Source organism: Salvelinus sp. IW2-2015, linkage group LG4p, assembly GCF_002910315.2.
Source record: "Salvelinus sp. IW2-2015 linkage group LG4p, ASM291031v2, whole genome shotgun sequence".
NCBI classification, from domain to species: domain Eukaryota; kingdom Metazoa; phylum Chordata; class Actinopteri; order Salmoniformes; family Salmonidae; genus Salvelinus; species Salvelinus sp. IW2-2015.
In genome coordinates, this window is record NC_036841.1 from 12,390,925 (window position 1) to 12,414,845 (window position 23,921).

Below are 23,921 nucleotides of genomic sequence, written 5' to 3' on the forward strand. Positions count from 1 at the left end.
TTTTGTCAAACGGCAGCCAAGCATTATTATCATGTCACCAGAATAAGACCCTTGATATTTATTGGAAAGGATCACCACCTTGCACTTTCACCAAACTGTTAAATTAACAATACATTGATTTAATCTGTAGCCTAATAAACTGCATGCTTTCCCGACATAGTGGGAGGACCACACAACATGTCATCGTGTGACTCCCGAGTTTACTTCGATATGATGGTTATTATGTCAGTATATGCACATGAAAGCATTTCTACAAACATTTCTCGCATAATACATTTTACCTACACAAAAAGATCCCATCTAGCGCATTTTGTTTTGTCGACATTTGAAAAGTTTACCGAAAAAAGTTTCCATCAGGCCTGTCATGGCATTTTTAATCGGACATGTACTTTACTCACATAAAAAGGTTGGAGGTTAACCTGGTTACTGACCCTGTCACGTTCTGACCTTAGTTCCTTTGTTATGTCTTTATTTTAGTTTGGTCAGGGCGTGAGTTGGGGTGGGCATTCTATGTTGTTTGTCTATGTTTTGTTCTATGGTTATWTTTCTATGTGTTTGGCCTAGTATGGTTCCCAATCAGAGGCAGGTGTCAGTCYTTGTCTCTGATTGGGAGCCATATTTAGGTAGCCTGTTTTCCTTTGTGTTTTGTGGGTGGTTGTTTCCTGTGTCTGTGTTTTCACCATACGGGACTGTTTCGTTTTCGTTTTGTATCATTCACGTTGTTATMTTTGTATTCTRAGTGTCCAGTTATTAAATTGAATATGAACACTTACCACGCTGCGCTTTGGTCCTCACCTCATTCCAACGACAAGCGTTACAGACCCGCTTTATTATTTATTGTATTTTTTTGCACTGACTCTCTTGCACTGGCACTATGCACACCCACTAGATTCTGCCCACACACTACATACGCTCACACACATGCATATTGACGGTACACACACACACACACACACGCACACGCACGCCCGCACACACACACGCACACACACACACACACTTTTAAACAGTTTATTAGGCCACAGATGAAATACATTATTATTAACTTCACAGGGTGAGGAAAGTGCAAGGCGATGAGCCTTTCCAATAAATATCAAGTAAGCATTTCACAGTAAAGTCTACACCAATACAATTTGATTTGTTACACAAGTAAACAGATGGCTCTTCGTGGCAATAATTAGGGTGTAGCATTTTATCGCATTATATCATCWAGGTAATTCAAGAGCCATCTTCAAGGCAGTCGTCTTAAACATTGCAACACATCTTGTGCATTCATTTACCACCCCCTATAAACCAGAGAGGTTGTTATGGAGCCTGGATATAAATGATGTGATGATGGTAACAAGCCAGCGCTGATGGACATGATGGTAGTACAGGAAACACGTGGCTGTGATTAGCTTCATYTGCAACGGCCCTAGTCGCGTCCGTCCATCATTTCCAAACATTATGCAACTAACTCCTCTCATCTCAACTCTCAAACATCTAAAAATCCCCCGGTCTAGGGTCAAGGCACTCTGGCTCAGAACATAAAACTAAGGCTTGTTCAGAAACTATGAGGAAGTACAATCACTCTGGGCTGGTGTATCAAAACACAGACAAAAACACACAATCTCTCTGATTAGCCAGACACGAGGCAGTGTTGGTCTGGTCACTGAAGTTTAGTTTTATTACTGAACAAATGGAGCTAATCTCCACTTAATCCTTGGACGGATTTGGAGTCTTGTGTCGGTCTGCCTTAATGTCTCAGTCTAGGAGGCAGCGAGTGTGTAAAGAAGTCGCACTCCGAATGACTGCATTATAGAAACGAGTACCGCAAGATTACAACAAGCTGGGCAACAAGATCAAGAGGAAGGGTGAAGAAACAACAGGTGTAAGGGTGAGAGAGATGGTGAGAGAGAGAGGGAGAGGGAGAGAAATGAAGAGAGAGAGAGAGAGAGAGAGAGAGAGAGAGAGAGAGAGAGAGAGAGGAGAGAGAGAGAGAGAGAGAGAGAGAGAGAGAGAGAGAGAGAGAGAGAGAGAGAGAGAGAGAGAGAGAGAGAGAGAGAGAGAGAGAGAGAGGAGAGAGAGAGAAGAAAGAGAGAGAGAGAGAGAAATGAAGAGAGAGAGAATGAAGAGAGAGAAGAGAGAGAGAGAGAGAGAGAGAGAGAGAAGAGAGAGAGAGAGAGAGAGAGAGAATGAAAGAGAGAGAGAGAGAATGAGAGAGAGAAGAAATGAGAGAGAGAGAGATGGTGAGAGAGAGAGAGAAATGAAGAGAGAGAGAGAGAAAGAGAGAAATGAAGAGAGAGAGAGAGATGGATAAAGAAAGATGGAGAGAGAGAGCGAGAGAGATAGAGAAGGGGGAGGGTGGTAAAAATACCACTTTATTTACTACCCTGTATTGAATATAACCCTAAATGTGGTTTAAGACATCATGATATATCTCCTCTGTGCACCTGCATGCTGAGACCAGTGATATACTGTAGGAGACTTGGCTTGTGCATCTTCTTGACACTCAGGAATAACAAACAGAGAATCAGCTGAATCCAGCTGGTCTACATTTCAAACTTTTCTCCTCATGTCTTCTCTGGCATGCCTAGAGTCTCAATYTGGGTCGCTAGAGCCACACTTGAATAACTTCCGTCAAAATGACCTGAAGGGAAAGTCAGACATGGAATTAACTAAAATATAAACACAACATGTAAAGTGTTGGTCCCATGTATCATGAGCTGAAATAAGATCTCAGAATTCTTCTATACACAAAAAATGCTAATTTCTCTCAAATTCGGTGCACAAATTAGTTTACATCCCTGTTAGTGAGCATTTCTTCTGCCAAGATAATCCATCCACCTGACAGGTGTGGCATATCAAGAAGCTGATTAAACAGCATGATCATTACACGGGTGCTGGGGACAATAAAAGGCCACTCTAAAATGTGCAGTTTTGTCACACAACACAAGGCCACAGATGTCTCAAATTTTTATGGAGAATGCAATTGGAATGCTGACTGCAGGAATTTCCACCAGAGCTGTTGCCAGATAATTGAATGTTTATTTCTCTACCATAATCCGCCTCCAACGTCATTTTAGAGAATTTGGCAGTATGTCCCAACCTCAGACCAGGTGTAGCCACGCTAGCCCAGGACCTCCACATCCAGCTTCTTCACCTGCGGGATCGTCTGAGACGAGCCACCCGGACAGCTATGGGCAGGCATAAGCTACGGACAATGAACACAACTGCATTTTACTGATGGAAATTTGAATGCACAGAGATACCGTGACAAGATCCTGAGGCCCATTGTCGTGCCATTCATCATGACAATGCACGGCCCCATGTCACAAGGATTCCACAGGCCACAATCAACAGCCTGATCAACTCTATGCAATAGAGATGTGTCGCGCGGCATGAGGCAAATGGTGGTCACACCAGATAATGACTGGTTTTCTGATCCAAGCCCCTACTTTTCTTTGAAGGTATCTGTGACCAACAGATGCATAGCTGTATTCCCAGTCATYTTAAAACTATAMATTAGGAGCTAATGAATTTAAATTGACTGACTTCCATATATGAAKTGTAACTCAGTCAAATCTTTGAAATTGTTGCACGTTGAGTTTATATTTTTGTTCAGTGTCATTTCTATGGAAATATGGACCATTATCTTGAAAGAAAACACATAATAATGTTTCATGGATGGTCTGAGACCGGATAGCGGATAGCCCTCTGTCGGTCTCACCCATACAGATGGCAACACTATCAATATGGCAACAGACAGAAAGAACATCCAAAGAACAAATGATTCACTGTCATAAGCTCACACATTACACACACACAGTCTGATAGGAGATAGAGATTCCCTGGCATGTAGAATGGATCCATCAAAGAGTACATGAACCTTGATGTTTGGTCATACATTCCTCAAGGTGCTGGAAGGGAGACAATCTTTCTGTCTCTCTCTCTCACACACACTTGCACACGCACACACTATTTGAAGTGGATCTCATGTAAGCATGGTCCCAACGCAGTTGCTCTGAGCCTGGGTAAATATGTGCACGTCTGGATGGTCGCCTCTCAAGACGGTGTGAATACCTGTAAAGGAGGCCAGCAGAGCCAAGGGGCTACTCTCTCATTCCTCCAACCTGTCCACATTTAAGGTCTAGCCCTTACCATTCTCCCAAACCTGTCTCCACCACTGACCTAAAATCACAGTGATGCTACAACCACACCTCCAGCTCATCATTCCCAGTGGCTTACCCGTAATGTCACTCTGTCTGGACCCCAGAGTGGGAGGTCTCAGTGGGGCAAATGAAGCCCGGGTTGAGTCCTCTGGCTACTTATGGCTAGGAGAGAATACAGTATACTACATGCTTACAGAGAGAGATGGTAAACAGAAATAACAAGTGAGAGAACTTACAGACTCTGAAGCCCGGTCCCAGCGCAGCCCGGCCCCCCTGTTCACTGTTGTAGAGGGTGGTCACATTGCCCTGCTCGCAGAAGTTGGTGCAGCGTCCCTGGYTGCAGCGCACCTTGCAGATGGTCGGGGTGAAGAGCACCTTGATGCGCTCAGCTCCTCTCCTTCCTGCCCCTGCTGCCGTTCCTCCTCGGTGGCTGGCGGTCTGGTTGCTGGCTGGAAGGGGGAAGAAGACGAAGCAGAGGTAGAGCAGCGGTAGGAGACTGAGTCTGGGTCTGAGCTGGAGCATGGTGCCGTCCGTTTACTGACGATGCATCCCACGGAGAAGAGACACCACAGAGATCCACGAGAAGAGCTGCCACGCACGGCAGGAAGAGATGTGAGGGGAAGACCAGGGAATTCCACGCTTACTCTTACGCTTCTTTCAATCACACTCTCTCTCTCTCTCTCTCTCTCTCTCTCACACTCTCTCGCAACTGGCGCAGGACGAGGAGGGGAAGGAAGAGAGGGGGGAAAAAAGAAAAACAGACCCAACGCTTCCCTTCTTTTTTCCCTAAACACACCAACCAAAGAAATTATGAACTTTGAGGAGGGAAGCATCCGTGTGTGTGAGTGCTACAACAAAAAAAAGCTTTCTTAAGAGAGAGTGCCTGTCCACTTAATTGGAAGCAGTATAGCGAGAATGCTCTGGGCGAGCCTCCAAACACAATGTTTATAAGGGATCCAATCCATCCCACTGTACTGGGAACTCTTCACTGCGGCCCCTGACCCTCTCTCTGTACCCTGCCGCTATGCTGTAACCCTGCCCCTCTCTCTGTACCCTGCCGCTATGCTGTAACCGTAATCTGTTTTGTTTCCCCCCCTTTTCCTTGTACTCCCCACTCCCCCTTCTAGTTTCATAACATGGACCGTTCTGTCATCTGAGGAAGAGACCACAAGGAGGGAGTTGGGTGGGTGATGCAAGGTTTGAGTTTCAGGTCCTCGCTGGCGCTGTAAACTGTGGTGGTGAAGTCATCTTTCTCTCTCTCGTTCTGCTCATAAGGGAGCGGGGAAGGGGGGGGGGGGTTATTTTCCTTTCTCTACGCATTTTTAGAGCTGTCATTTCACAAGCCCCACAGGCTCTTCTGTGACATACACAATGTGCATTAAACCTGTTGCCTTACCGAGCCAGCTCATTCCTGAGCAACAGGGGAAAGAAACGGGCTGCATCCACGTTGCACTGTCTCACATCAGTCTTACCGCTGTAAGCACTTGGACCTGTAGGCCCACTAGGGTGAAATCACATCACTTTCACTAAAACATCACATGAGAAAACTATAGGAGTCAAATGTTAAAAAATCCTTTTATGGTCATTCATATAAACCCCAGAAACATCCCAACCCGATTCGGAAAAAAAGGAGGTTGATGGAAACACCTCAATTATTTTGCTAGGAAAGGAATGGTAAAGAATGGAAAATATAGAAACCAATTTACAAAGAGATTCATTGTAATGCTAACGTTATGAGCTAAAACTGTATYGTCGTTAGATTTACAAACARGACTTGTTCTTTATATTCACTAATAAAGAATCCCTAAGCAAAGCTGAGCAGAAATGCCTTGTCCAGTTTGGAAGACAAACAGCTGCGTTGGACTGGGCTCAAACACAGGTGCCCCATTACAGCAATATCTCCAGTTTCACCAGTATAAAACCTGGAAGACAGGAATGGGAGGAGAGCGAGTGAGGCACACGKTAGGCAACTTCACCAAGGCCCTAGACCACATCAAAGGCTAGGTGAGGTTACTTGCTGAGAGAATTATGTTTTACTTGAAGCTTATGGGTCATCAACAAATTAGGGAGAATGACCTAATATAGCTCATAGGAACAGACCAAGCTAGAACTTAGAGAGAACTGGATTCTGTAACAGCTCCTCCTGGGTTCTGAAAGGAACTACAGGTATACTGGTACTTTGCTCAGTGGTCATCACTTATATGGAGTGTCTGAACCACCTGTGGAGGCAGTCARCCTGCTCCCCTGTTTGTGTAACAGCCCTTTGGCATCGCACCGCTGGTCTGACCCGCACCTGTAGCTCAACCTGGCCCGGCCCAGAGTGGTGAGTCATTATGAGCCAGGACTGGGAGGCTGGGAGTTGGGATATACTGCCAGAAAGAGAGCGAGAGGGGAGGGCCTTGGCGTAGGCTAGGACACACAGTAAATGACCATGCTACCGCTGGGACGAGCCGTCTGGGTCTGGACTGTGGGTTCCTGTCTTGCTGGGGGAGGAGGAGGTATTGGTGTCTGCTCAGGACAGGTGTTGTTCACAATGTTTTCTTGTATGGGTCAATGAGGTCACAGTTCAGGTTGTTTTGCCTCCTTTTTAAGTGTTTTATTAGGGATATTAGTCAATGTAAAAACTGTAGTCCAATTAGCATTCACTTATAACCTTTCAAATACTGCCCTAAAAATGCTCCAAGGTTGGGGATTATTAGCTATAGTAAATTGCTGTTAGTTAGCCAGTAAATGATATGAATCCGAACGTGAAGTTTCACCTTGGAGGAAGCACGTCCTTTATGTTTAGGTCCTGCAGGTGCAGGACATTTAGTGCAGCCTGGGTCTCTGTCTCAGTATACTCAATCCCTCTGCCAGTTGTCCAGACCAGTCCTCCTCACACACACACATGTTCCCCAGATAGGAGTATTATTCCAATTACAAACAGGAAGCTCTGCTCCATGTAAAACAGATTGCCCCTCCACACATGGAAGCAACAGCTACCAAAATACTATGAATCAGTCGAGTGGCTCTGTAAAGGACCAAGAATGGAACTATGTGTGTGTGTGTGTGTGTTGTTTATCTTCATGGAGGTTGAGTGTGTATACGTCTGCATGATGGCCTTTATGTTTGCAGGGTTTTTCTCCAGCCTTCTCCGAATCAGCAGATCAACATTATGAAGAGATTGAACGATTGGAAATAACTCCCCACATTACATAGCAGACTTWGGTTTATGACCCTTAAACGGGGTGTGCTAACTCTTTGTTGGTTTTAAAATTACATTTCTTTAGTGAGATTACCAAGTGTGATTGACAGGTGTGAAAACAGAAATGACAGTATAATGATCACGTCAGTGGCCAATGGCCCTGTTTAATCTTAGCCCATAGGGGATTGCAAAGGGAGGGAAAATTAAGTATTTATCTTGTGTTAACAAAGACTTTATTTATACACAGCAACTGTTCATCTACAATGCTCCTGCTTGCCACTCAAAAGAGAAGCCCTCTCTGACTCCCTGGACGATTAAACCGATGGAGGAATTTAGAGAAGGACCTCTTACACAAACATTTGCAGGAAAAAAAACATCCAAGCGCTTGCGTACTTAGGGGACACAAAAAACTAGGACCATCAGCCCTTGTGGAATGTTGACAGATTGCCTTGAAAATGTTGAGCACTTTCTCACTTCTGGGYAAAAAATCTYAAAAAAWAAAAAAACTGACCCTTACTTCTCTGATTTGGAAACTTGGATTAACGTTTTGTAGCAGATATTTAAATTGGCTTTTGAGGGGAAAATCAAGCATTATAGAGTCATACTCTCTCTCCATGCGAGACAACATGCTCTGTTCGAGTGACTTTCACCATTTGGATATTAAAAGAAAGTAGGGCACAGCAGTGGTATGTAGATACAGCTGTACAATACTGTTAGGCAAACCAGGTTGCTGAGAGAAATATAGTGCTCTTGCTTGTGGTGTTGGGTAAGTGCAACTAATGTGCTATTTAGCTGTGAGATCATGTCTTGAATAGTGCTGAGTGATAGGCCTAAACATTACACTACCCTACAAATCAGTAGTGTAAAGTTGTCAGAGCTATGTGTCGCAGATAAAAATGAATACCACACCAGAGAACTTGCAGTACATAAACTAAAATATGGTTCGCCATATTATGGCAGGCCAACTAATGCCAGTTGCAAACAGGTCATTTTCTCCTATTAGATTCCGCTACTATGGAGTTKAAATCTGAGCTAAAGGGACTGGAATCTCATTGTGGGAGATTATGTCCACCCTCGTAAAAAATATGCCAGTTTAACCCTTTCGATTAGATTGGTTCCCACATGCCATGAGGTCATTTTGGCAGGAGATTTGGGGGTTCCCATTAGTTAAACATTGTCCATCATCTGGGCCATTACTGTACCTATGCCAGTTGGCCAAGAAAAACAATGTCAGGAATTGGTCACAATGGGTTTTGAGGGTACGTACCGGTCTGACCGATAACCTTATCTTATTCCTAAAGTGTAAACAACTAGGACATGGGTTAAATCATTCAAATAAAGTCAGGGTGTTTTATTTTTGATGTGGAAAGTTTTCGTGGCAAATTCCATGCTATGTTCATGGATGTACCCACACGATATCCATTCTAAACGCATGACTTTGTCACCACCAGTCCATTGGGAGCAAGGCATTCAACATCAACACCCTGTTAATCACAACCTAACACAATATGATATCTGATCATTTGCTGCCATGACAAGTATAATATTACTCATCACAACAACCTATGTTTTCAGCACATAGTGTGGTCAAAGTAAGAGAGGCTGGGTGTCTAAGTGAAGGGCCTGTCTCTACTCACCTGCAGGTGGGCTCACGTGGACAGTGTACTGGCCCTTCTGGGTGTGGAAGGTCTTGACACTTGTGGTCTGAGTGCCCTGTAGGTCTGACTGTGAGGCTGATTGGAGCTTCTTCCTCTCTGTCTCGATGTGTTTCATCAGGATGGTGGTCATCTTGTCGCCTCGGCCGCCACGGGCCAATGACTTCTTTAGTAGCAGTAAATGGGCCTCCTGCAGACTGAACAGGAGACACAACACACAGTCAACAGACTGCGCCTCCTTCAGTTTGGACAGAGGCGACTACAGACAGTCAACAGACTGGGCCTCCTTCAGACTGGGCAGGAGAGACAACAGACAGAATGTCAATAAGTACGGTAACTAAGAGTGTGTATAGTATAACTCATTGCCGTGCGTCTGTTACTACTGACAGCAATTTAGAACACTAGATTGGCAGCTAGATAAACTCCCTGGCCTAAAGATTTACTCACTGTATTGTTTACATGGGGGTACATCAGATACACTATTGTAGTGTATTATGCAAGCAACTACAGCTAGTTAATTCAATTAGAGACTTATTTGATCAGCACCAACTCTCCTACAGCATCTGCCAAGAAATGAAAGAAAACCCATGACATGTTCATCCATGTTTTTTTTATAAACAGTTATCAGTTTATCAGTTTGTTGGGGCAGACACACTGACTAGGCCGGGGACTTATCGGCCAGACTCCATGTCTTTCTCAAGCCCTAACGTCTTCTTGGCCCAGGGTTGTTTGGCAATTCACGGTTTCCATGGCAAATGGATAAAACATGGGAAAAAAGGGGCAGGAGCTTAGCCAATTTTGTAAGCAGGGTCTGGATTACTTTTTTGATATTGCCCAAGTTAACCTTCTAGCATGTATTTACAGTGCATTCGAGTGTACCTGCGGAACTCTCAATAGAGTACACACACACAACCTCACCCACCTTATTTCCACTCAATCATACAGTAATACCATTTTAGTACGCCTTGTGCTTACAATTACCGTGAATTGCCAGCAACCTAGATGTTTTTATTTGTATTTCTCTGCAGTTGTTTTTCTAACACACCCCAAAAGTCTGCTCAGACTTTATATTTTTCACACTGGATGAGTGAGTCTCAAGTGAGCCATGAGAGCAATGTGTCTGACGTACTGTAGACTATAACACAAACATAAAAACAGTCACCTTAAACATTCACCTTAAATAGTGTTTTACTGCACTAAAGCAGGAGATGGATGTTTGAAATATAGTTTTACGTAATGGAAAGCCTGTGTAAAAGTAGGGCAATCGTGGATGGTTGTTATTTGAGAGAGGCACTATATCAAATTAGTCATTACTAAAATGATATATTTGTCTCACTCTCTACTAGTGTTGGGCTGTATCTAGATTTTTATATCGTCATACCGTCCTTCACACATCCCAGGATTTACGGTATTTGCGGTTTAGTACACAAGGGGGCACTAAAAGCACAAAATGTGTCTATTACCAGAATGCTAACAAAATTAGCACAAGTAATAGCGAATTTCCATAGAGGCTGCTAGCTAAATATGCTAACGAGCACATACGAAAATAAACTAATTGCAAAGACAGGAAATCCAGCTCATAAAGTTATACATATATAGGTAGTAGCTACCAAATGTCATTTTTTGTTGAGTTTGGACATTTATAAGCAAATGTGAAAGAGAGGCATTGTGCAAATGAACAAAGTTTTGACGCATMCTTGTTTGAAGGAACACCACTGGCTCTGGAGCAGCATGTGTACAAGATGTGTCTGTGTGGAGTCTGGAGTCGCTAGGACAATGATCTACCGGCCTGCTCTGCTCAGAGAATAGGTGAGGAGCAGAATGAGGGGCCAAGAAGGAGAGAAAAAAAAACTCAAGAAAATCAATATAGCAGTGGCAGCTGTACAGATAACTCCTACAAAGAGCTTTGACTTGAAAAACATCTAAGAAATAGTTTACACATACATGTTATTCAATCATTTCATCCAAACTGCACGTGGGTGATTGTAAGATGAACGAGGTCCACACTCCAGTCCAGTGGGTGGCGGTAATGCTCCTCAAAGTTGGTTACCAAACACCATATCAAATTCACACAGGAAGAATAAATGAGGAAAGATGAATCAAAGAAAAATACCTAAAAACGAACCATGTTTCCCTTTTTATCTGTAGATTAATTGTCGGAGTWGAGAACACATGATTTTGTGTGACTAAAAATGGGTTTGAATTCTACAAAGGACCATATGCATTTCAGGTAAAATAACAACCCAATGTTTATCTCCCAGAACAAATTAGCTAGCAACAGCAAGCTAGCTAAATGTCCATGAATGTTTCATGTGTGTTTTGACCTGTGCTCAAATTAATATAGTTGGTTCAGAGTTGGTTTTGGTATTTAAAACTGCATGTCATGAACGCATCTGGTAGACGTAAACAAAATCAACATGCGCACGATGGCGCAAGCACGGAGCTGGTTTGGTTAGCCATGTATGAATCTCTCAGTAGTTGAGAGACACTTGAACCTTGAAGTTGGATATGTTTTGGTGATAGCATCATTTTGATATTCCCCAGCTGAACATGTAGTCCTGACCTGCACTTGACTGACAATAACTTTTGTGTGGGGGGGAAACAGAACTTGAAACAAACATCCAACATCAAACAGATTCAGCGGATGTGCATAGTGGGAGTAYGGATAAAGCCAGTGTTCTTCATTAGTGAGGAGTGTGGTGAATGTAAAATCAAACAAATGGGAGGCCAGTTCATTCAAGCTTGAGAAATCAGCATTGGGGTGACAGACCTCAGTCTGTTACAGGCTCCACCATACCAAGATAGTACTGTACATGAACCTCCCATAGTCATTAATAAGGACTGTCAAAATCCCTATGTTTTAATGCGATCACTGTTTACTTAACAACACACCACTGTGGAAAACCTCTAGGAATGAGCTCTACATCTAGAACAGGATGTGGTTCAATTATGTTGAAAGATTTTTTTTAAAGTCTAATCTCTCAACACATAAATCAACAACGGGGTGAAAAGCATGTTGACATTTAGTGTGTCACTAGTCCATGAGGTGGACGTCAGCCTACTGTGCCAGCTGCAATGTGCTGGCATTTCAATAGTCTATTGTGTGTATGCTGTTTATCTAGGATCGACCCTCTTCCTTCCCCGGCTGAAGTCAGTGCACTGCAACCAGGTCAACACTGCAAGATGGCACTCCTAGATTACCGCACTGCTTTCACACACACAGCTCCGTTCTGCCTAGTTGTAAGCGCTCCGTCGTGTCATAGCCCACTCTGTGTGGGCAGACTTCAGTCCGCGCGATGCCGTTCCCAGATTACAGCACTGTTTTTTCAGACAGACAGCGGTTCTGCCTCGTTTCAGATGCCTATGTCATTCTGTGGAATTCTGAATGCACTGTGCCTGCAGACAGAGTGATCTTACAGAGTCTACCTGTGGCCGAGCCACTAGTACAGAACTGCATGGGCGTGTTAGGACTATTTACCTACATTACATATTACATTTACCTTCTTATGGAAACCTGTTGAGTACCATGGATCTAGTGAATCAGTGACCCAAGATATTTACTTAGTTACAGTTTAGCATTAGCATCGTTGAACGCAAAACAATGAGTATAGTTGGAGTAGGACCCCTTTTAGCGTGTTCCAAAAAGGTTGCCTAAATCAACTCAGAGTAACTTGAAACCAAGCAGAAGCAAATTGCTACCAAAAGAGGTTTAAAAAGTTTAAAATTCGTTTTACCTAAAAACATTATGAAACTATTTGGACACGTCGCAAAAATTATATCCAATATCCTGATCCCTGGGTGTTGTTGCTGGGCAGAATGATTAAAAGCCAAGAGAATAGAGATAAGGAGAAGTCAAACTATGAAGAGGCACTGGGGTCATACCCTAAGAACAAATAGAGCTTATGTCTAACTGTCTCGGAACCAGACTAAACCCAGACGTGTGTGTGTGTGTGTGTGTGTGTGTGTGTGTGTGTGTGTGTGTGTGATGACAGGGAGCCGGTCTGGTGGTCTGAGGCATTTCACTTGACTTAGACTGGACAGCAAACAGAGCAGAGATGGATGGTCAGTGGTTGTACCTATTCCATCAATCTGACCTACAGCAGCACAGTCTAGCAGATTGCATGTAATCCTATAGAATGGCCATAGTAATGCATACATACTGTACATCAGACAGCTTTGGCTTTGGTTCACAGTAAACAAACATGCTCCCATTCCATGGTTTGAGTCAAAGCAGTGGATTAACGCCCCCACATGGGTTGTGTCCCAAACAAAAGTAGTGCACTACATGTGGAATATGGTGCCATTTGGGACACAACCATAGAGGTGTGATTTAGTTTAAATCCAACATACTACGGCYTTGAGGCCTGCAGAGATCAAACTGTTTACATGGATGAGGAAGCTGGGTTAGTGAAATGTGAACTCAGGAATGAGACGAGAAGCAGAGCCAAAGACGAGAGAAGACGCTCCGTCCTTTTCAAGATYCCTTAAATCACTCCTGGGTTTAACTTCTCCACTGTGTGTTTTTTAATCTGAGGAAGACATGATTTCATTGTACACAGACACAAACACAAGGCTCAAATCAAACAAAGCTCCCTTAAATCTTTTGAAAGGTTGCTTTGTTTGTAGTGATGCATGTGACATAGGGTGGTGATGCTCTACCTTTGGCTGGAACAGCAAGTTGGTTTGCCACGACAATACAAGACACGAAATCAAGTAGTGATCAAGAAGACATTTGTTATGTTGTAAATGTCAACAGCCTTGGTATAAAAAAAACAATGTTGAGGTCGCCACTGAAACAATACAATTTCACTATACACATAATCAGAAACGATTATGGTGATTCGGTCCAAATTCCCACAGAGCTGGAGGCCTCAGGCCTCCAGTGGATATCTATTTTGCAGACAGTGTTTTTGCTGCTTTTGTGAATGAGTAGCAGTGGATGCTGGGGGATGTAAAGGGAAACTCTGTTTTCCTCATTAGTCCTAATTGGAGACATACAGTACCAGTCAAAATTTTGGACACACCTACTCATTCAAGTGATTTAGTTTATTTTTTACTATTTTCTACATTGTATAATGATAGTGAATACATTAAAACTATGAAATAACATATGGAATCATGTAGTAAGAAAATAAGTGTGAAACAAATCTAAATGTTTTTTATATTTGAGATACTTCAAAGTAGCCACCCTTTGACTTGATGCCAACTTTGCACGCTCTTGGCATTCTCTCAACCAGCTTCATGACGTAGTCACCTGGAATGCATTTCAATTAACAGGTGTGCCTTGTTAAAAGTTAATTTGTGGAATTTCTTTCCTTCTTAATGCGTTTGAGGCAATCAGTTGTGTTGTGATAAGGTAGGGGTGGTAAAAGATCAAGTCCATATTATGGCAAGAACAGCTCATAAGCAAAGAGAAACGACAGTCCATCATTGCTTTAAGACATGAAGGTCAGTCAATGCGGGGACTTTTCAAGAACGTCGCAAAAACCACCAAGCGCTATGATGAAACTGGCTCTCATGAGGACCACCACAGGAAAGGAAGACCCAGAGTTACCTCTGCTGCAGAGGATAAGTTCATTAGAGTTAACTGCACCTCAGATTGCAGCCCAAATAAATGCTTCAGAGTTCAAGTAACAGACACATCTCAACATCAACTGTTCAGAGAAGGCTGTGTGAATCAGGCCTTCATGGTTGAATTTCTGCAAAGAAACCACTACTAAAAAACACCAATAATAAGAGGAGACTTGCTTGGGCCAAGAAACGCGATCAATGGACATTAGACTGGTGGAAATCTGTCCTTAGTCTGAGTCCAAATTTGAGATTTTTGGTTCCAATCGCAGTGTCTTTGTGAGATGCAGAGTAGGTGAACGGATGATCTCCGCATGTGTGGTTCCCAATGTGAAGCATGGAGGAGGTGGTGTGATGGTGCTTTTCTGGTGACACTGTCAGTGATTTTTTTTTTTTGAATTCAATGCACACTAAACCAGCATGGCTACCACAGAATTCTGCAGCGATACGCCACACAGACAGAAGCAATCTGGTTTGCGCTTAGTGGGACAATCATTTATTTTCAACAGGACAATGACCCAAAACACACCTCTAGGTTGTGTAAGGGCTATTTGACCAAGAAGGAGAATGATGGAGTGCTACATCAGATGACCTGGCCTCCACAATCCCCTGACCTCAACCAAATTGAGATGGTTTGGGATGAGTTGGAGCGCAGAGTGAAGGAAAAGAAGCCAACAAATGCTCTYCATTTGTGGGAACTCCTTCAAGACTGTTGGAAAACAGCTGGTTGAGAGAATGCCAAGCGTGTGCAAAGCTGTCATCAAGACAAAGGGTGGCTCCTTTTGAAGAATCTCAAACATAACATATATTTTGATTTGTTTAACACTACATGATTCCATATCTGTTATTTCATAGTTTTGATATCTTCACTATTATTCTACAATGTAGAAAATAGTAAAAATAAAGAGAAACCTTGGAATGAGTAGGTGTGTCCAAACGTTTGACTGGTACTGTAGCCTGTACACAGCTAGACAATGCTCCTCAAATATATAAAAACCTGACTTGTGCAGTAATTGAATATACTTGTGGCTTGCCCACAAACCTGTAACCTATGCTACTGTTGCCTATAGAGCTAGAAGGATGGATAACCAGGTGTGTAAATGTGTGAGGTGAGATAGATGGCCTGCAGTCCTATCCCAAATGGACACCTGATCCCTATGTACTTGTGGAGATCTGAGAGGATGTGATTGGTATATGAAACACGAATAAACTTCCACCTCCGGAGGGGTCAAAAAAATGTAATTTCGTTGTCGGCAGGATTCGAACCTGCGCGGGAAGATCCAAATGGATTTCTAGTCCATCGCCTTAACCACTCGGCCACGACAACTATGACAGTAGAATTGTTTGTTAGAAGTGAAGGGCCCGGCAGGCATAGCCTACAGCAAACGATAATTTAATAACTGAAGGATAATGTAGTAACTCACTATAATGCATTAACTTCATGAAATGTTCCCCTCATTCAGTTGTTATTAAGTACTGCTTTTTCTTATTTTCTTTGCCCAGCTCCAGAAGGTTGAGAGTGTTAATTTACTAATTGTTATTTCACTGTGTGAAGTTGTTATTTCATCTTCATCAAACCTGACTTGTGCAATATGGTGTACACATGAAATAACTAAAATTGCAGTATTGTATACATAAAATAACATGGGAATTTATGTCTTTTTAACCAACTTCAACAACGCCACAAGACGACTCTGACGAGGCACATGAACCCAAAGTGGGTCGTGACATGTCAGAGTAAATTACTTTTGAGAGTTAGAATAGTAGAATACACAAGGTGTAATTTCGGACATTTGGTTGTGTCAGTCACTGACAGTCACTCCAATTAGCGTTGTCAGCTAACAATGTTTAGAATGTTAAGTTAGTCTAGCCATAGATTTTTGTTAGTCACTTTCACTCATATCATATTAACATGGCATAAATGTGTACAATTTGAAGTGCAGGAAATTAGCTTTAAATCTGCAAAGATTTCTTTCTGCCCCATGGAAAAATCTGTAGTATTTCATGGAACTTGCTTTAAAACTGCAATATTGCCTCTACGTCCCATTGCAAAATGCTGGCAAGAGGGGGGCCACWAAAAAAAAAAGGTGGCATGTTTTCATGAGCATGGGTCCCAGGAAAACACAGATTTTTTTCATTTGGGTCCCAGGCTGAAAAAGTTGAAGAACCCCTGAACTATTATATGAATGATGAACATTAAAGTTTCCAACTGCAGTCATCCACCAATGACTTTCTAATTTTGGCAAAAGACTTATGGAGACTAAAAGCTTTATTTTTCATTTCAGAGCATAAAGATGTATTTCTTTCACAGGCAATCCTCCTGCATGCCTTCAAGGGCTGTTTGGTCTCTTTCCATCACTCATCTTGACCTTTGTCTGCATAATTAACGGTTTTGAAAATAAAATCCTTGGACCCCTTGTAAAAACCACATCTCTTTACTATGAACAAGAACACACACACACACACACACACACACACACACACACACACACACACACACANACACACACACACACACACACACACACACACACACACACACACACACACACACACACACACACAGCTGCTCGCTCCATTTGCAGTACAGTATTAGTTCCACTATGATTTACAGTAGATTTTATTTGGAGAACAGTTCCACCTGCTGACTATCATGGGTAACTCCACCTGTTAATTGTAACAGAAGGCTGCTTTCACATTCCGCAAACTTAAGGGTTACCTCTCTATCAGTTGAGGCTACAAAATATTGTCACCACTGGATTAAGTGTGGGCTTTTTATTTGTTTACTAAAGGTTCAATTAGCTGCCAAATTAAATATTGATGATGAATAAAATATGATCTGGTCTACAGCACAAAAAGTCTTCATATTTTTGTCAACTTATATTTCATATTATAAACTGGGTGGTTCCAGCCCTGAATGCTGATTGGCTGACAGCCGTGGTATATGAGACTGTATACCATGGCTATGACYAAACATTTATTTTTACTGCTCTAATTACTTTAGTAACCAGTTTATAATAGCAGTAAGGCTATTATATTATTATTACTTATTGCTTAACTGTACTCTATATAAACCCCTGGGCTGGCACTGAGCCAACCCTCTCAATCATTTGGAAAAGTGCCTTGATTCTAACACCTGCGCTGCATCAGGTGGACCAAACTAAGTGCCACAGACACACTGCACCTGTGGCCCACATGCTGGGCTAACCCAGGCCTCTGACTGGAGACTGGCACTTCAAAGCCAGCAAACTGAGAGGAAGAGGAAATGGAGGAGTAGAGAAGGGACTAAATGGCACAAGCTGGTGATGCAGTAAATCAAGGCAGTGCACAGTAAAGAGAAGTCAGAAACTCACGTAAGAGGTTGCCAGCGCACAGCGTAATATTTCTTGGTCTCTGGGTTGGTGGTGCTGGCTGGTGTCCCCTCTGTCCTCCATGCAGCTGTGGTCTCAGCGGGCACTTGGGTGGTGGTGGTGGGGATGACGGTGGTTGGTGGGAGGGTGATGGTTGGTGAGAGGCTGGTGGTAGGTGGGAGGGTGATGCTTGGTGCTGAGGTGGTGGTGGTGCTGACCATGGGGCTGGTGGGGCGCAGTAAGGCCCAGGGAAAGCCTACGAGGCCGTASGTCACGCTTGCAAACTCACAGCGGGCCCCGTAGAAGCCCGTTCTGCATTCACAGATGTTGGGCTGCCTGCACACGGCTCCGTTGTGGCAGCGTGGAAGGCACCTTGCTTCAAGTGAGAGGAGAGAGAGGAGGAGAATGTTCATTAAACCAGAACAGTGGACTGTGGTTGAGAGGGCTAAGATACCTGAGCAGAAAGTCAAGCGTAAGAGGATAACTGGTTTGACCAGCACAATCTCAGTAAAAACTCAGTAGGACAAACAGCTTAATGTGCATTGTAACTTAACAAGGAAAACAGCCAATGGTGAATGTCAAGATTTCACTCCCCTGAAATAAACGAAGAAATTAAAAGGGGAGAGGAGGGAGAGAGCCATGGTCCTGGATAAAGGATGAATGCACAATGCATTCATGCATACACGATGCAAAGTTTATGGGCTCCGTGCTCCTCCAGGCCCCCACCCCTGGCCCCTAGCTCTTGATTTCTCCCATCATCCCTGGCTGGGCGTRATTGTGCCCGGGTCGAACCCCCTGGAGGGCTCCAGTAATGGCCCATTGGCCACAGACAACAACAACGTATCCCAAACCCAGCAGCTTACCACAAATCTCCTGGCCGCCTCCATGAATATAAACAGCGATGGGCACCGCTTACTGACATTGTTTCAGGAGTTGTGCACGGAACCACTTTTTCTCCATGGATTTTTTTCGCATGAAGGCTAGCACAATGTGCTCAAACAGAAGTGAAACTCAAAGTGCACAGTGGACTGAATTCAAACTAAGGGCTCTATATTCAATCAGATCGGCTTTAGCCGACATCCGCATAGCGGTTGTTTTGGCGGTGCCAGAGGTGGAACTGCGTAAGGGCTGTCAAATGCACAAGCGGCTCCTGGCGTTATACCTAATGCGGACATTGCTATTGGCTGCACTGAGTCGCATTAAAAGAAATCCCATGCAGTCTTGTTTACAAGATGGAACACTGGAATGTGAGATGTATCTACACCTCCATTAGGATGATAGAAACCCTCATTATTTAGTTTCATGATTTTCAATTTGAGACTCATATTTCTATATAGACTAGGCCTACACTTTCTCGTTCTGAACTTGTAACGCGAGTGAGACAGGTGTTGTTTCATGACGATGATCAGAAGAGCAGCTGCTCACCGATTTGACAGCTCCAACGCAGTTCCACCTCCGACAATGACAAAACATCAGCTATGTGGGTGTCGGCTATCGGCGGTTAAGGCTTGATCTGATTGAAGTGGAAGCAGATTTAGGCCTAGATTCAGAGTTTCCTTCTCAGTGTGGCTATATCTTGCATCACTAAACCTCAGAGGGGGAAAGGAAGTATGGGTGTTTATTTGTGTGTGCATGAATGAATGTGTGTGACTGTGTGAGATTCACAGTAAGTTMGGGCTTCCTGACAGAGTGCAGAGCTATGCAGAAATGCTGAGCCAGGTTGTTTTGACATGACACTGGCCCTTTAAATCCTCTGGGTCAAGTGGTTGGATCAAGTAAATGAGTTCAAATCCCTGTAAACAAGGCTTATGGAGGTGTAAAGTATAATGATAACACCACAGAGATGTGTTGGAGACGGACATGAATAGGAGCTCTTCCTTTCTTCAAAGGTCCTGACCTCTTCTCAGTGTACAGCATGGTGTGTAGACAAAGTAGGGCCTGTATTCATAAACCGTCTCAGAGTTACATTGCTGATCTAGAATCAGTTCTGCCTTTTAGATCATGATTAAATGGACAGGGGGGTATCTACATCCTAGATCAGCACTSCTACTCTGAGACACTTTAAGAATATTGGCCCAGGCCTGTCAGGGGTTTAGCTAAAGGCTTGCTGGTCCAGGGTCAAATCCAGGTTTGGCCACCATCACAGACCACTATGGCTGTGTTTACACAGGCAGSCCAATTTCTGATATTTTTRCCCACTTAATTGGTCTTTTGACCAATCACATCAGATCTTTTTCAGAGCTGATCTGATTGGTCAAAAGACCAATTAGGGAAAACAAATATCAGAATTGGGCTGCCTGTGTCGATGCAGCCTAAGACAGGCTCTCTAAGACCAGAGGTGCTCAACACTGTCAACACACATGACATATTCACTTTTATAACCTATCGAAACACATCGATACCGGACACTTTTTGCTACACCCTGCAAGCCTACAGGTGTCCCATTTTAATTTGATCAATCTGTTGTTGCAGAGAATTTTCCAGTGGGAAATGAAAATTGTAGTGTATTTGAGGTTTAAAAAGGTCAAATTAAGATATATCTGTAAACTGTGTAGGTCTTGACCGGAATTCATATTTGCCATCCACACATCCACCATAATCAGAAAATGATGATACAATGAAATCATACATGCTCCAGATGTATGACTGAGTGAAATGGGAGAAAACACAGGTTGGACTGGGTTCTGCTGATGTTGGATGTGACATTACAACTTCCAGCTGGGTGGAGAGAACATTCCATTGTCCTATAGAGCATGATTGATGCTCTCTCGCTCCTTATTAAACCAACTATTAACAGCTTGCCGTCTATATACAGTACTGGGAATAGACTATTCACAAGTACCATGATAGGGACTGTCTTCACGGGTGTCATAAAGCCCAAAAATCTGAGGGGGCATAAAGTACATGAGGATGGCTGGGGGGTGGTCCGGAGGGGGGCTAGGCCTGCATTATCTTTATATATTTTTTTATTTTTTTAAGAAACCCAAAAATATGCTTCTCTTCATCTCTGATTAAAATCTGGGTAAAATAATGAATGGTAGTCAGTATATTTAGTTATTGCTTGCTTTTCTAAAGTCTACCAACCTTGCCAGCAGGCATGCAAGCTAAGATGGTGATAGACAAGCTAGCTACTTTAACTTGATTGACAGCCTGAAATGGCTTCTTGGTAGCTAGTTATGAAGTTGGGAGATAGGTTCCCAATCTTGGCTAGCTAATGCCAACTTCATAAAATTGCTAGGTGGCTAGTAGTATTACAGAGTTATTTATATATATATATAATGTTTTTAACAGGAAAAATCTGCAGGGGCACATGCCCCTGTGCCCCCTATGGGCATGACCCCTCTGGTTGTCATGGTGGTATAAGGACAGCCATCCCTACTGTATAAGGCGGCTTCTTGCAAMAAAAAAACAGATTCATGCATCAAATTTTATTTGTCACATGCACCGAATACAACAGGTACAATACAACAACCTTACCGTGCAATGCTTACTTAGAAGCCTTTAACCAACAATGCAGTTCAAGAAATAGAGTTAAGAAAATATTTACGAAATAAACTAAAGTAAAAAATACAAAATAAAATGGACTTGGCTATTCATGATATTCCATGATACGGTATGACAAGATCTTTATATCATATTTACACAACAATGTGGAACAACATTACACATAATGGAAGGGCTGACAGTCCTGCTATGTTTGGAGAAAGATGAAAAACTTACGTTTGGTGCATTTCTGAGTCTTGGGTGAAACGGTCCATCCGTGGCAGCACCTGTTTCCACATARATMAGGCCTGCAGAGAGCATGGGAGACAGACAGCATGTTAAAGATAGCTGAGTCTACAGGAATCTGAGCAGGATGAGATCACTGCAGCAGTCAGGGGTGGACTGGGACCAAAAATGTCCCCTGGCATTTCTAACACTTGATCATTTTTCCCTTAAGGCCCCCAAACAGGACCTTTTCCCCCCTCAAGGGCACCACAACAGCCCATGTTGTTCCTTGAGGCCACSATTATTAGCCAGATAATTATAATTTTGCAAAAAAAATCCAAGTTAGACAGAGCTACTAGGCTAAAAATGGACCAGCCCATCTGGTATTTGCCGAAATGCCAATGGCAAGTCCGCCCTTGGCAGCAGTTATCACAGTACATAGTTTCAGCTGTCATAAATTAAGATTATGCTTAAAGACAGGAACCCCACATACTCAAAAATCACAGACACTACTGCTTTATTACAGTTCAAGGTCATGAATACAAAATAKATCACTTGATTTGATCACAAAAGGATCTAAACACGGTCCTATTTTCACAACTCCCTGGATATTCATAAAAAAARGACTTGGGCCCCCAGAAATGTACGGTTGCTTCAGTGTGAAACAATGAACACCTCCATGTCTTTACACTTGCCTTTGGACGTAATCGATTCAGGGTGTTTAAAACAGGAGCTATGAATATGAATGAGGGGCCATGGTGTGGTTGCCCTGGGTGAGAAGGGCCTCTGTCCGTCCCGTGCACAATGGATGACAGATATTGTGTTCCCACACTGGTCTGGCCATATGTCTGTCTCTGGGCCAGCCGCTTGGCCACTCTCCTTCACAGATTGGGTAAACAAAACTGGATTAAGGGTCCTCCGCAGCGTCTCGTTTCTGGGGCACCCGCCTGTTTATCCAGGGGGCTTCTGGGAGAAGAGGCAATTAGCACGCCAACACAAGCAAGGGTGACGACTCCCACTTCAAAGTGACAGCTCAGCGCGACCCGCGCCACCGAGCTCCCCTTAGACCGCCTTTGTGGGATTTGCTAATTAGTTACAGTTTCCTGGCTTTATTGTGTGTTTGCAAATAGTGGGCCAGGAGCCTCTTCCAACAGCAGCTGACTGGGGGTCTGCAAAGGAGAAGAGGTAGGGCCCCTATTCATACCCAGCAGTGAACTGACCCAGAGGAAGGTGAGCCTGTCTGGGAGACTGGGAATAACCTTTAACCCCAGGGCCAAGTTGGAGGCTAATTCAGCAGATGTCACTGCCAAAACAGACTTTACCAGACCATTGTTGCGCCGGAATTACTCAAACATCACCGCTAAATTGCTGATCTTTCAGTTTGGACACCATCATGAAGGATTTTTTAATTGACCAACGACATCTGATCTCAACAAAATATGTGCAAACTTCCTACCCAAACACCTAAACAGGACTGTGATAGCCGTAGCATCTCTGACTGACAGTTCCCTTCAGTGCCGGTGTTGAACTGTACACCACCCGGGTTTTTCCAACTATGAAGACGGGTGTTAGTCCTCCTACTGTGCAGCTCAGGTGGTAGAGCATAGCGCTTGCAATGCCAGGGTTGTGGGTTCGATTCCCACGGGGGAACAGTATGTAAATGTATGCACTCATTACTGTAAGTCGCTCTGGATAAGAGTATCTACTCAATGACTAAAATGTAGATACCAGCTAGTGGATGTGTCAATTTTTGCACATGGCCTCACTCAACAGATAGGGTGTGGGTCACATGACGAAGGGGTCAGCTAGGCGATGGGGTGAGGGTTGTTCATTCAGTGTGGTCAGTGCCTCCTCCTGACACCTGAATACAGAAACCACTGAGACAAGGGGCGGTGCTTTCATTCCAAATAGGGAGTTGTCAGCAGTGGTGATTATGGAAAATTACTGCCTGTTTTGTCTCTAGTCGGGTCTTAATGCAGTGCTGACACTGCTCTAATACAGTAGAAGAATCACCAGGCCCTGTGTTTACAGAACTAAGTGGGACCTGTCGTCTGGGTGGAGGAGCCACCCCCATTAAGAGCCTGCATACTCACACAGCTCCCGTCCACTGCCACAGGCCATCCATCTTTCTATCTTGACTGTTTTCTTCTGGTGACTGAGCACTGATTCTGAAGTGCCTGACTCTTAGACTTGGGCTTTCTATCCTCTCATCTTCGAGGAGTTATTCTAAAAGGCTCAGACTGAATGATGACTCCTTAGTTCTAGGGTCTCTCTGATCTAGAACAGGACCCATGTTCTGGAACAC

At 43.5% G+C, this 23,921-nt stretch overlaps 1 protein-coding gene and 1 non-coding gene across 2 annotated transcripts in view; both read right to left on the reverse strand.

Moving 5' to 3' along the window:
- The window catches only part of LOC111957214 (latent-transforming growth factor beta-binding protein 4), a 77,217-nt gene that overhangs the window by 51,245 nt on the left and 2,051 nt on the right, over positions 1–23,921 (reverse strand). Inside the window, 4 exon segments of the mRNA XM_070438124.1 lie at positions 4,388–4,600; positions 8,973–9,187; positions 17,912–18,284; positions 21,629–21,699. Of these exon segments, the coding sequence (XP_070294225.1) occupies positions 4,388–4,600; positions 8,973–9,187; positions 17,912–18,284; positions 21,629–21,699 (872 nt within the window).
- trnas-aga (transfer RNA serine (anticodon AGA)) lies at positions 15,804–15,885 on the reverse strand. The gene has a single exon. It is a non-coding gene; the product is annotated as a tRNA-Ser (tRNA).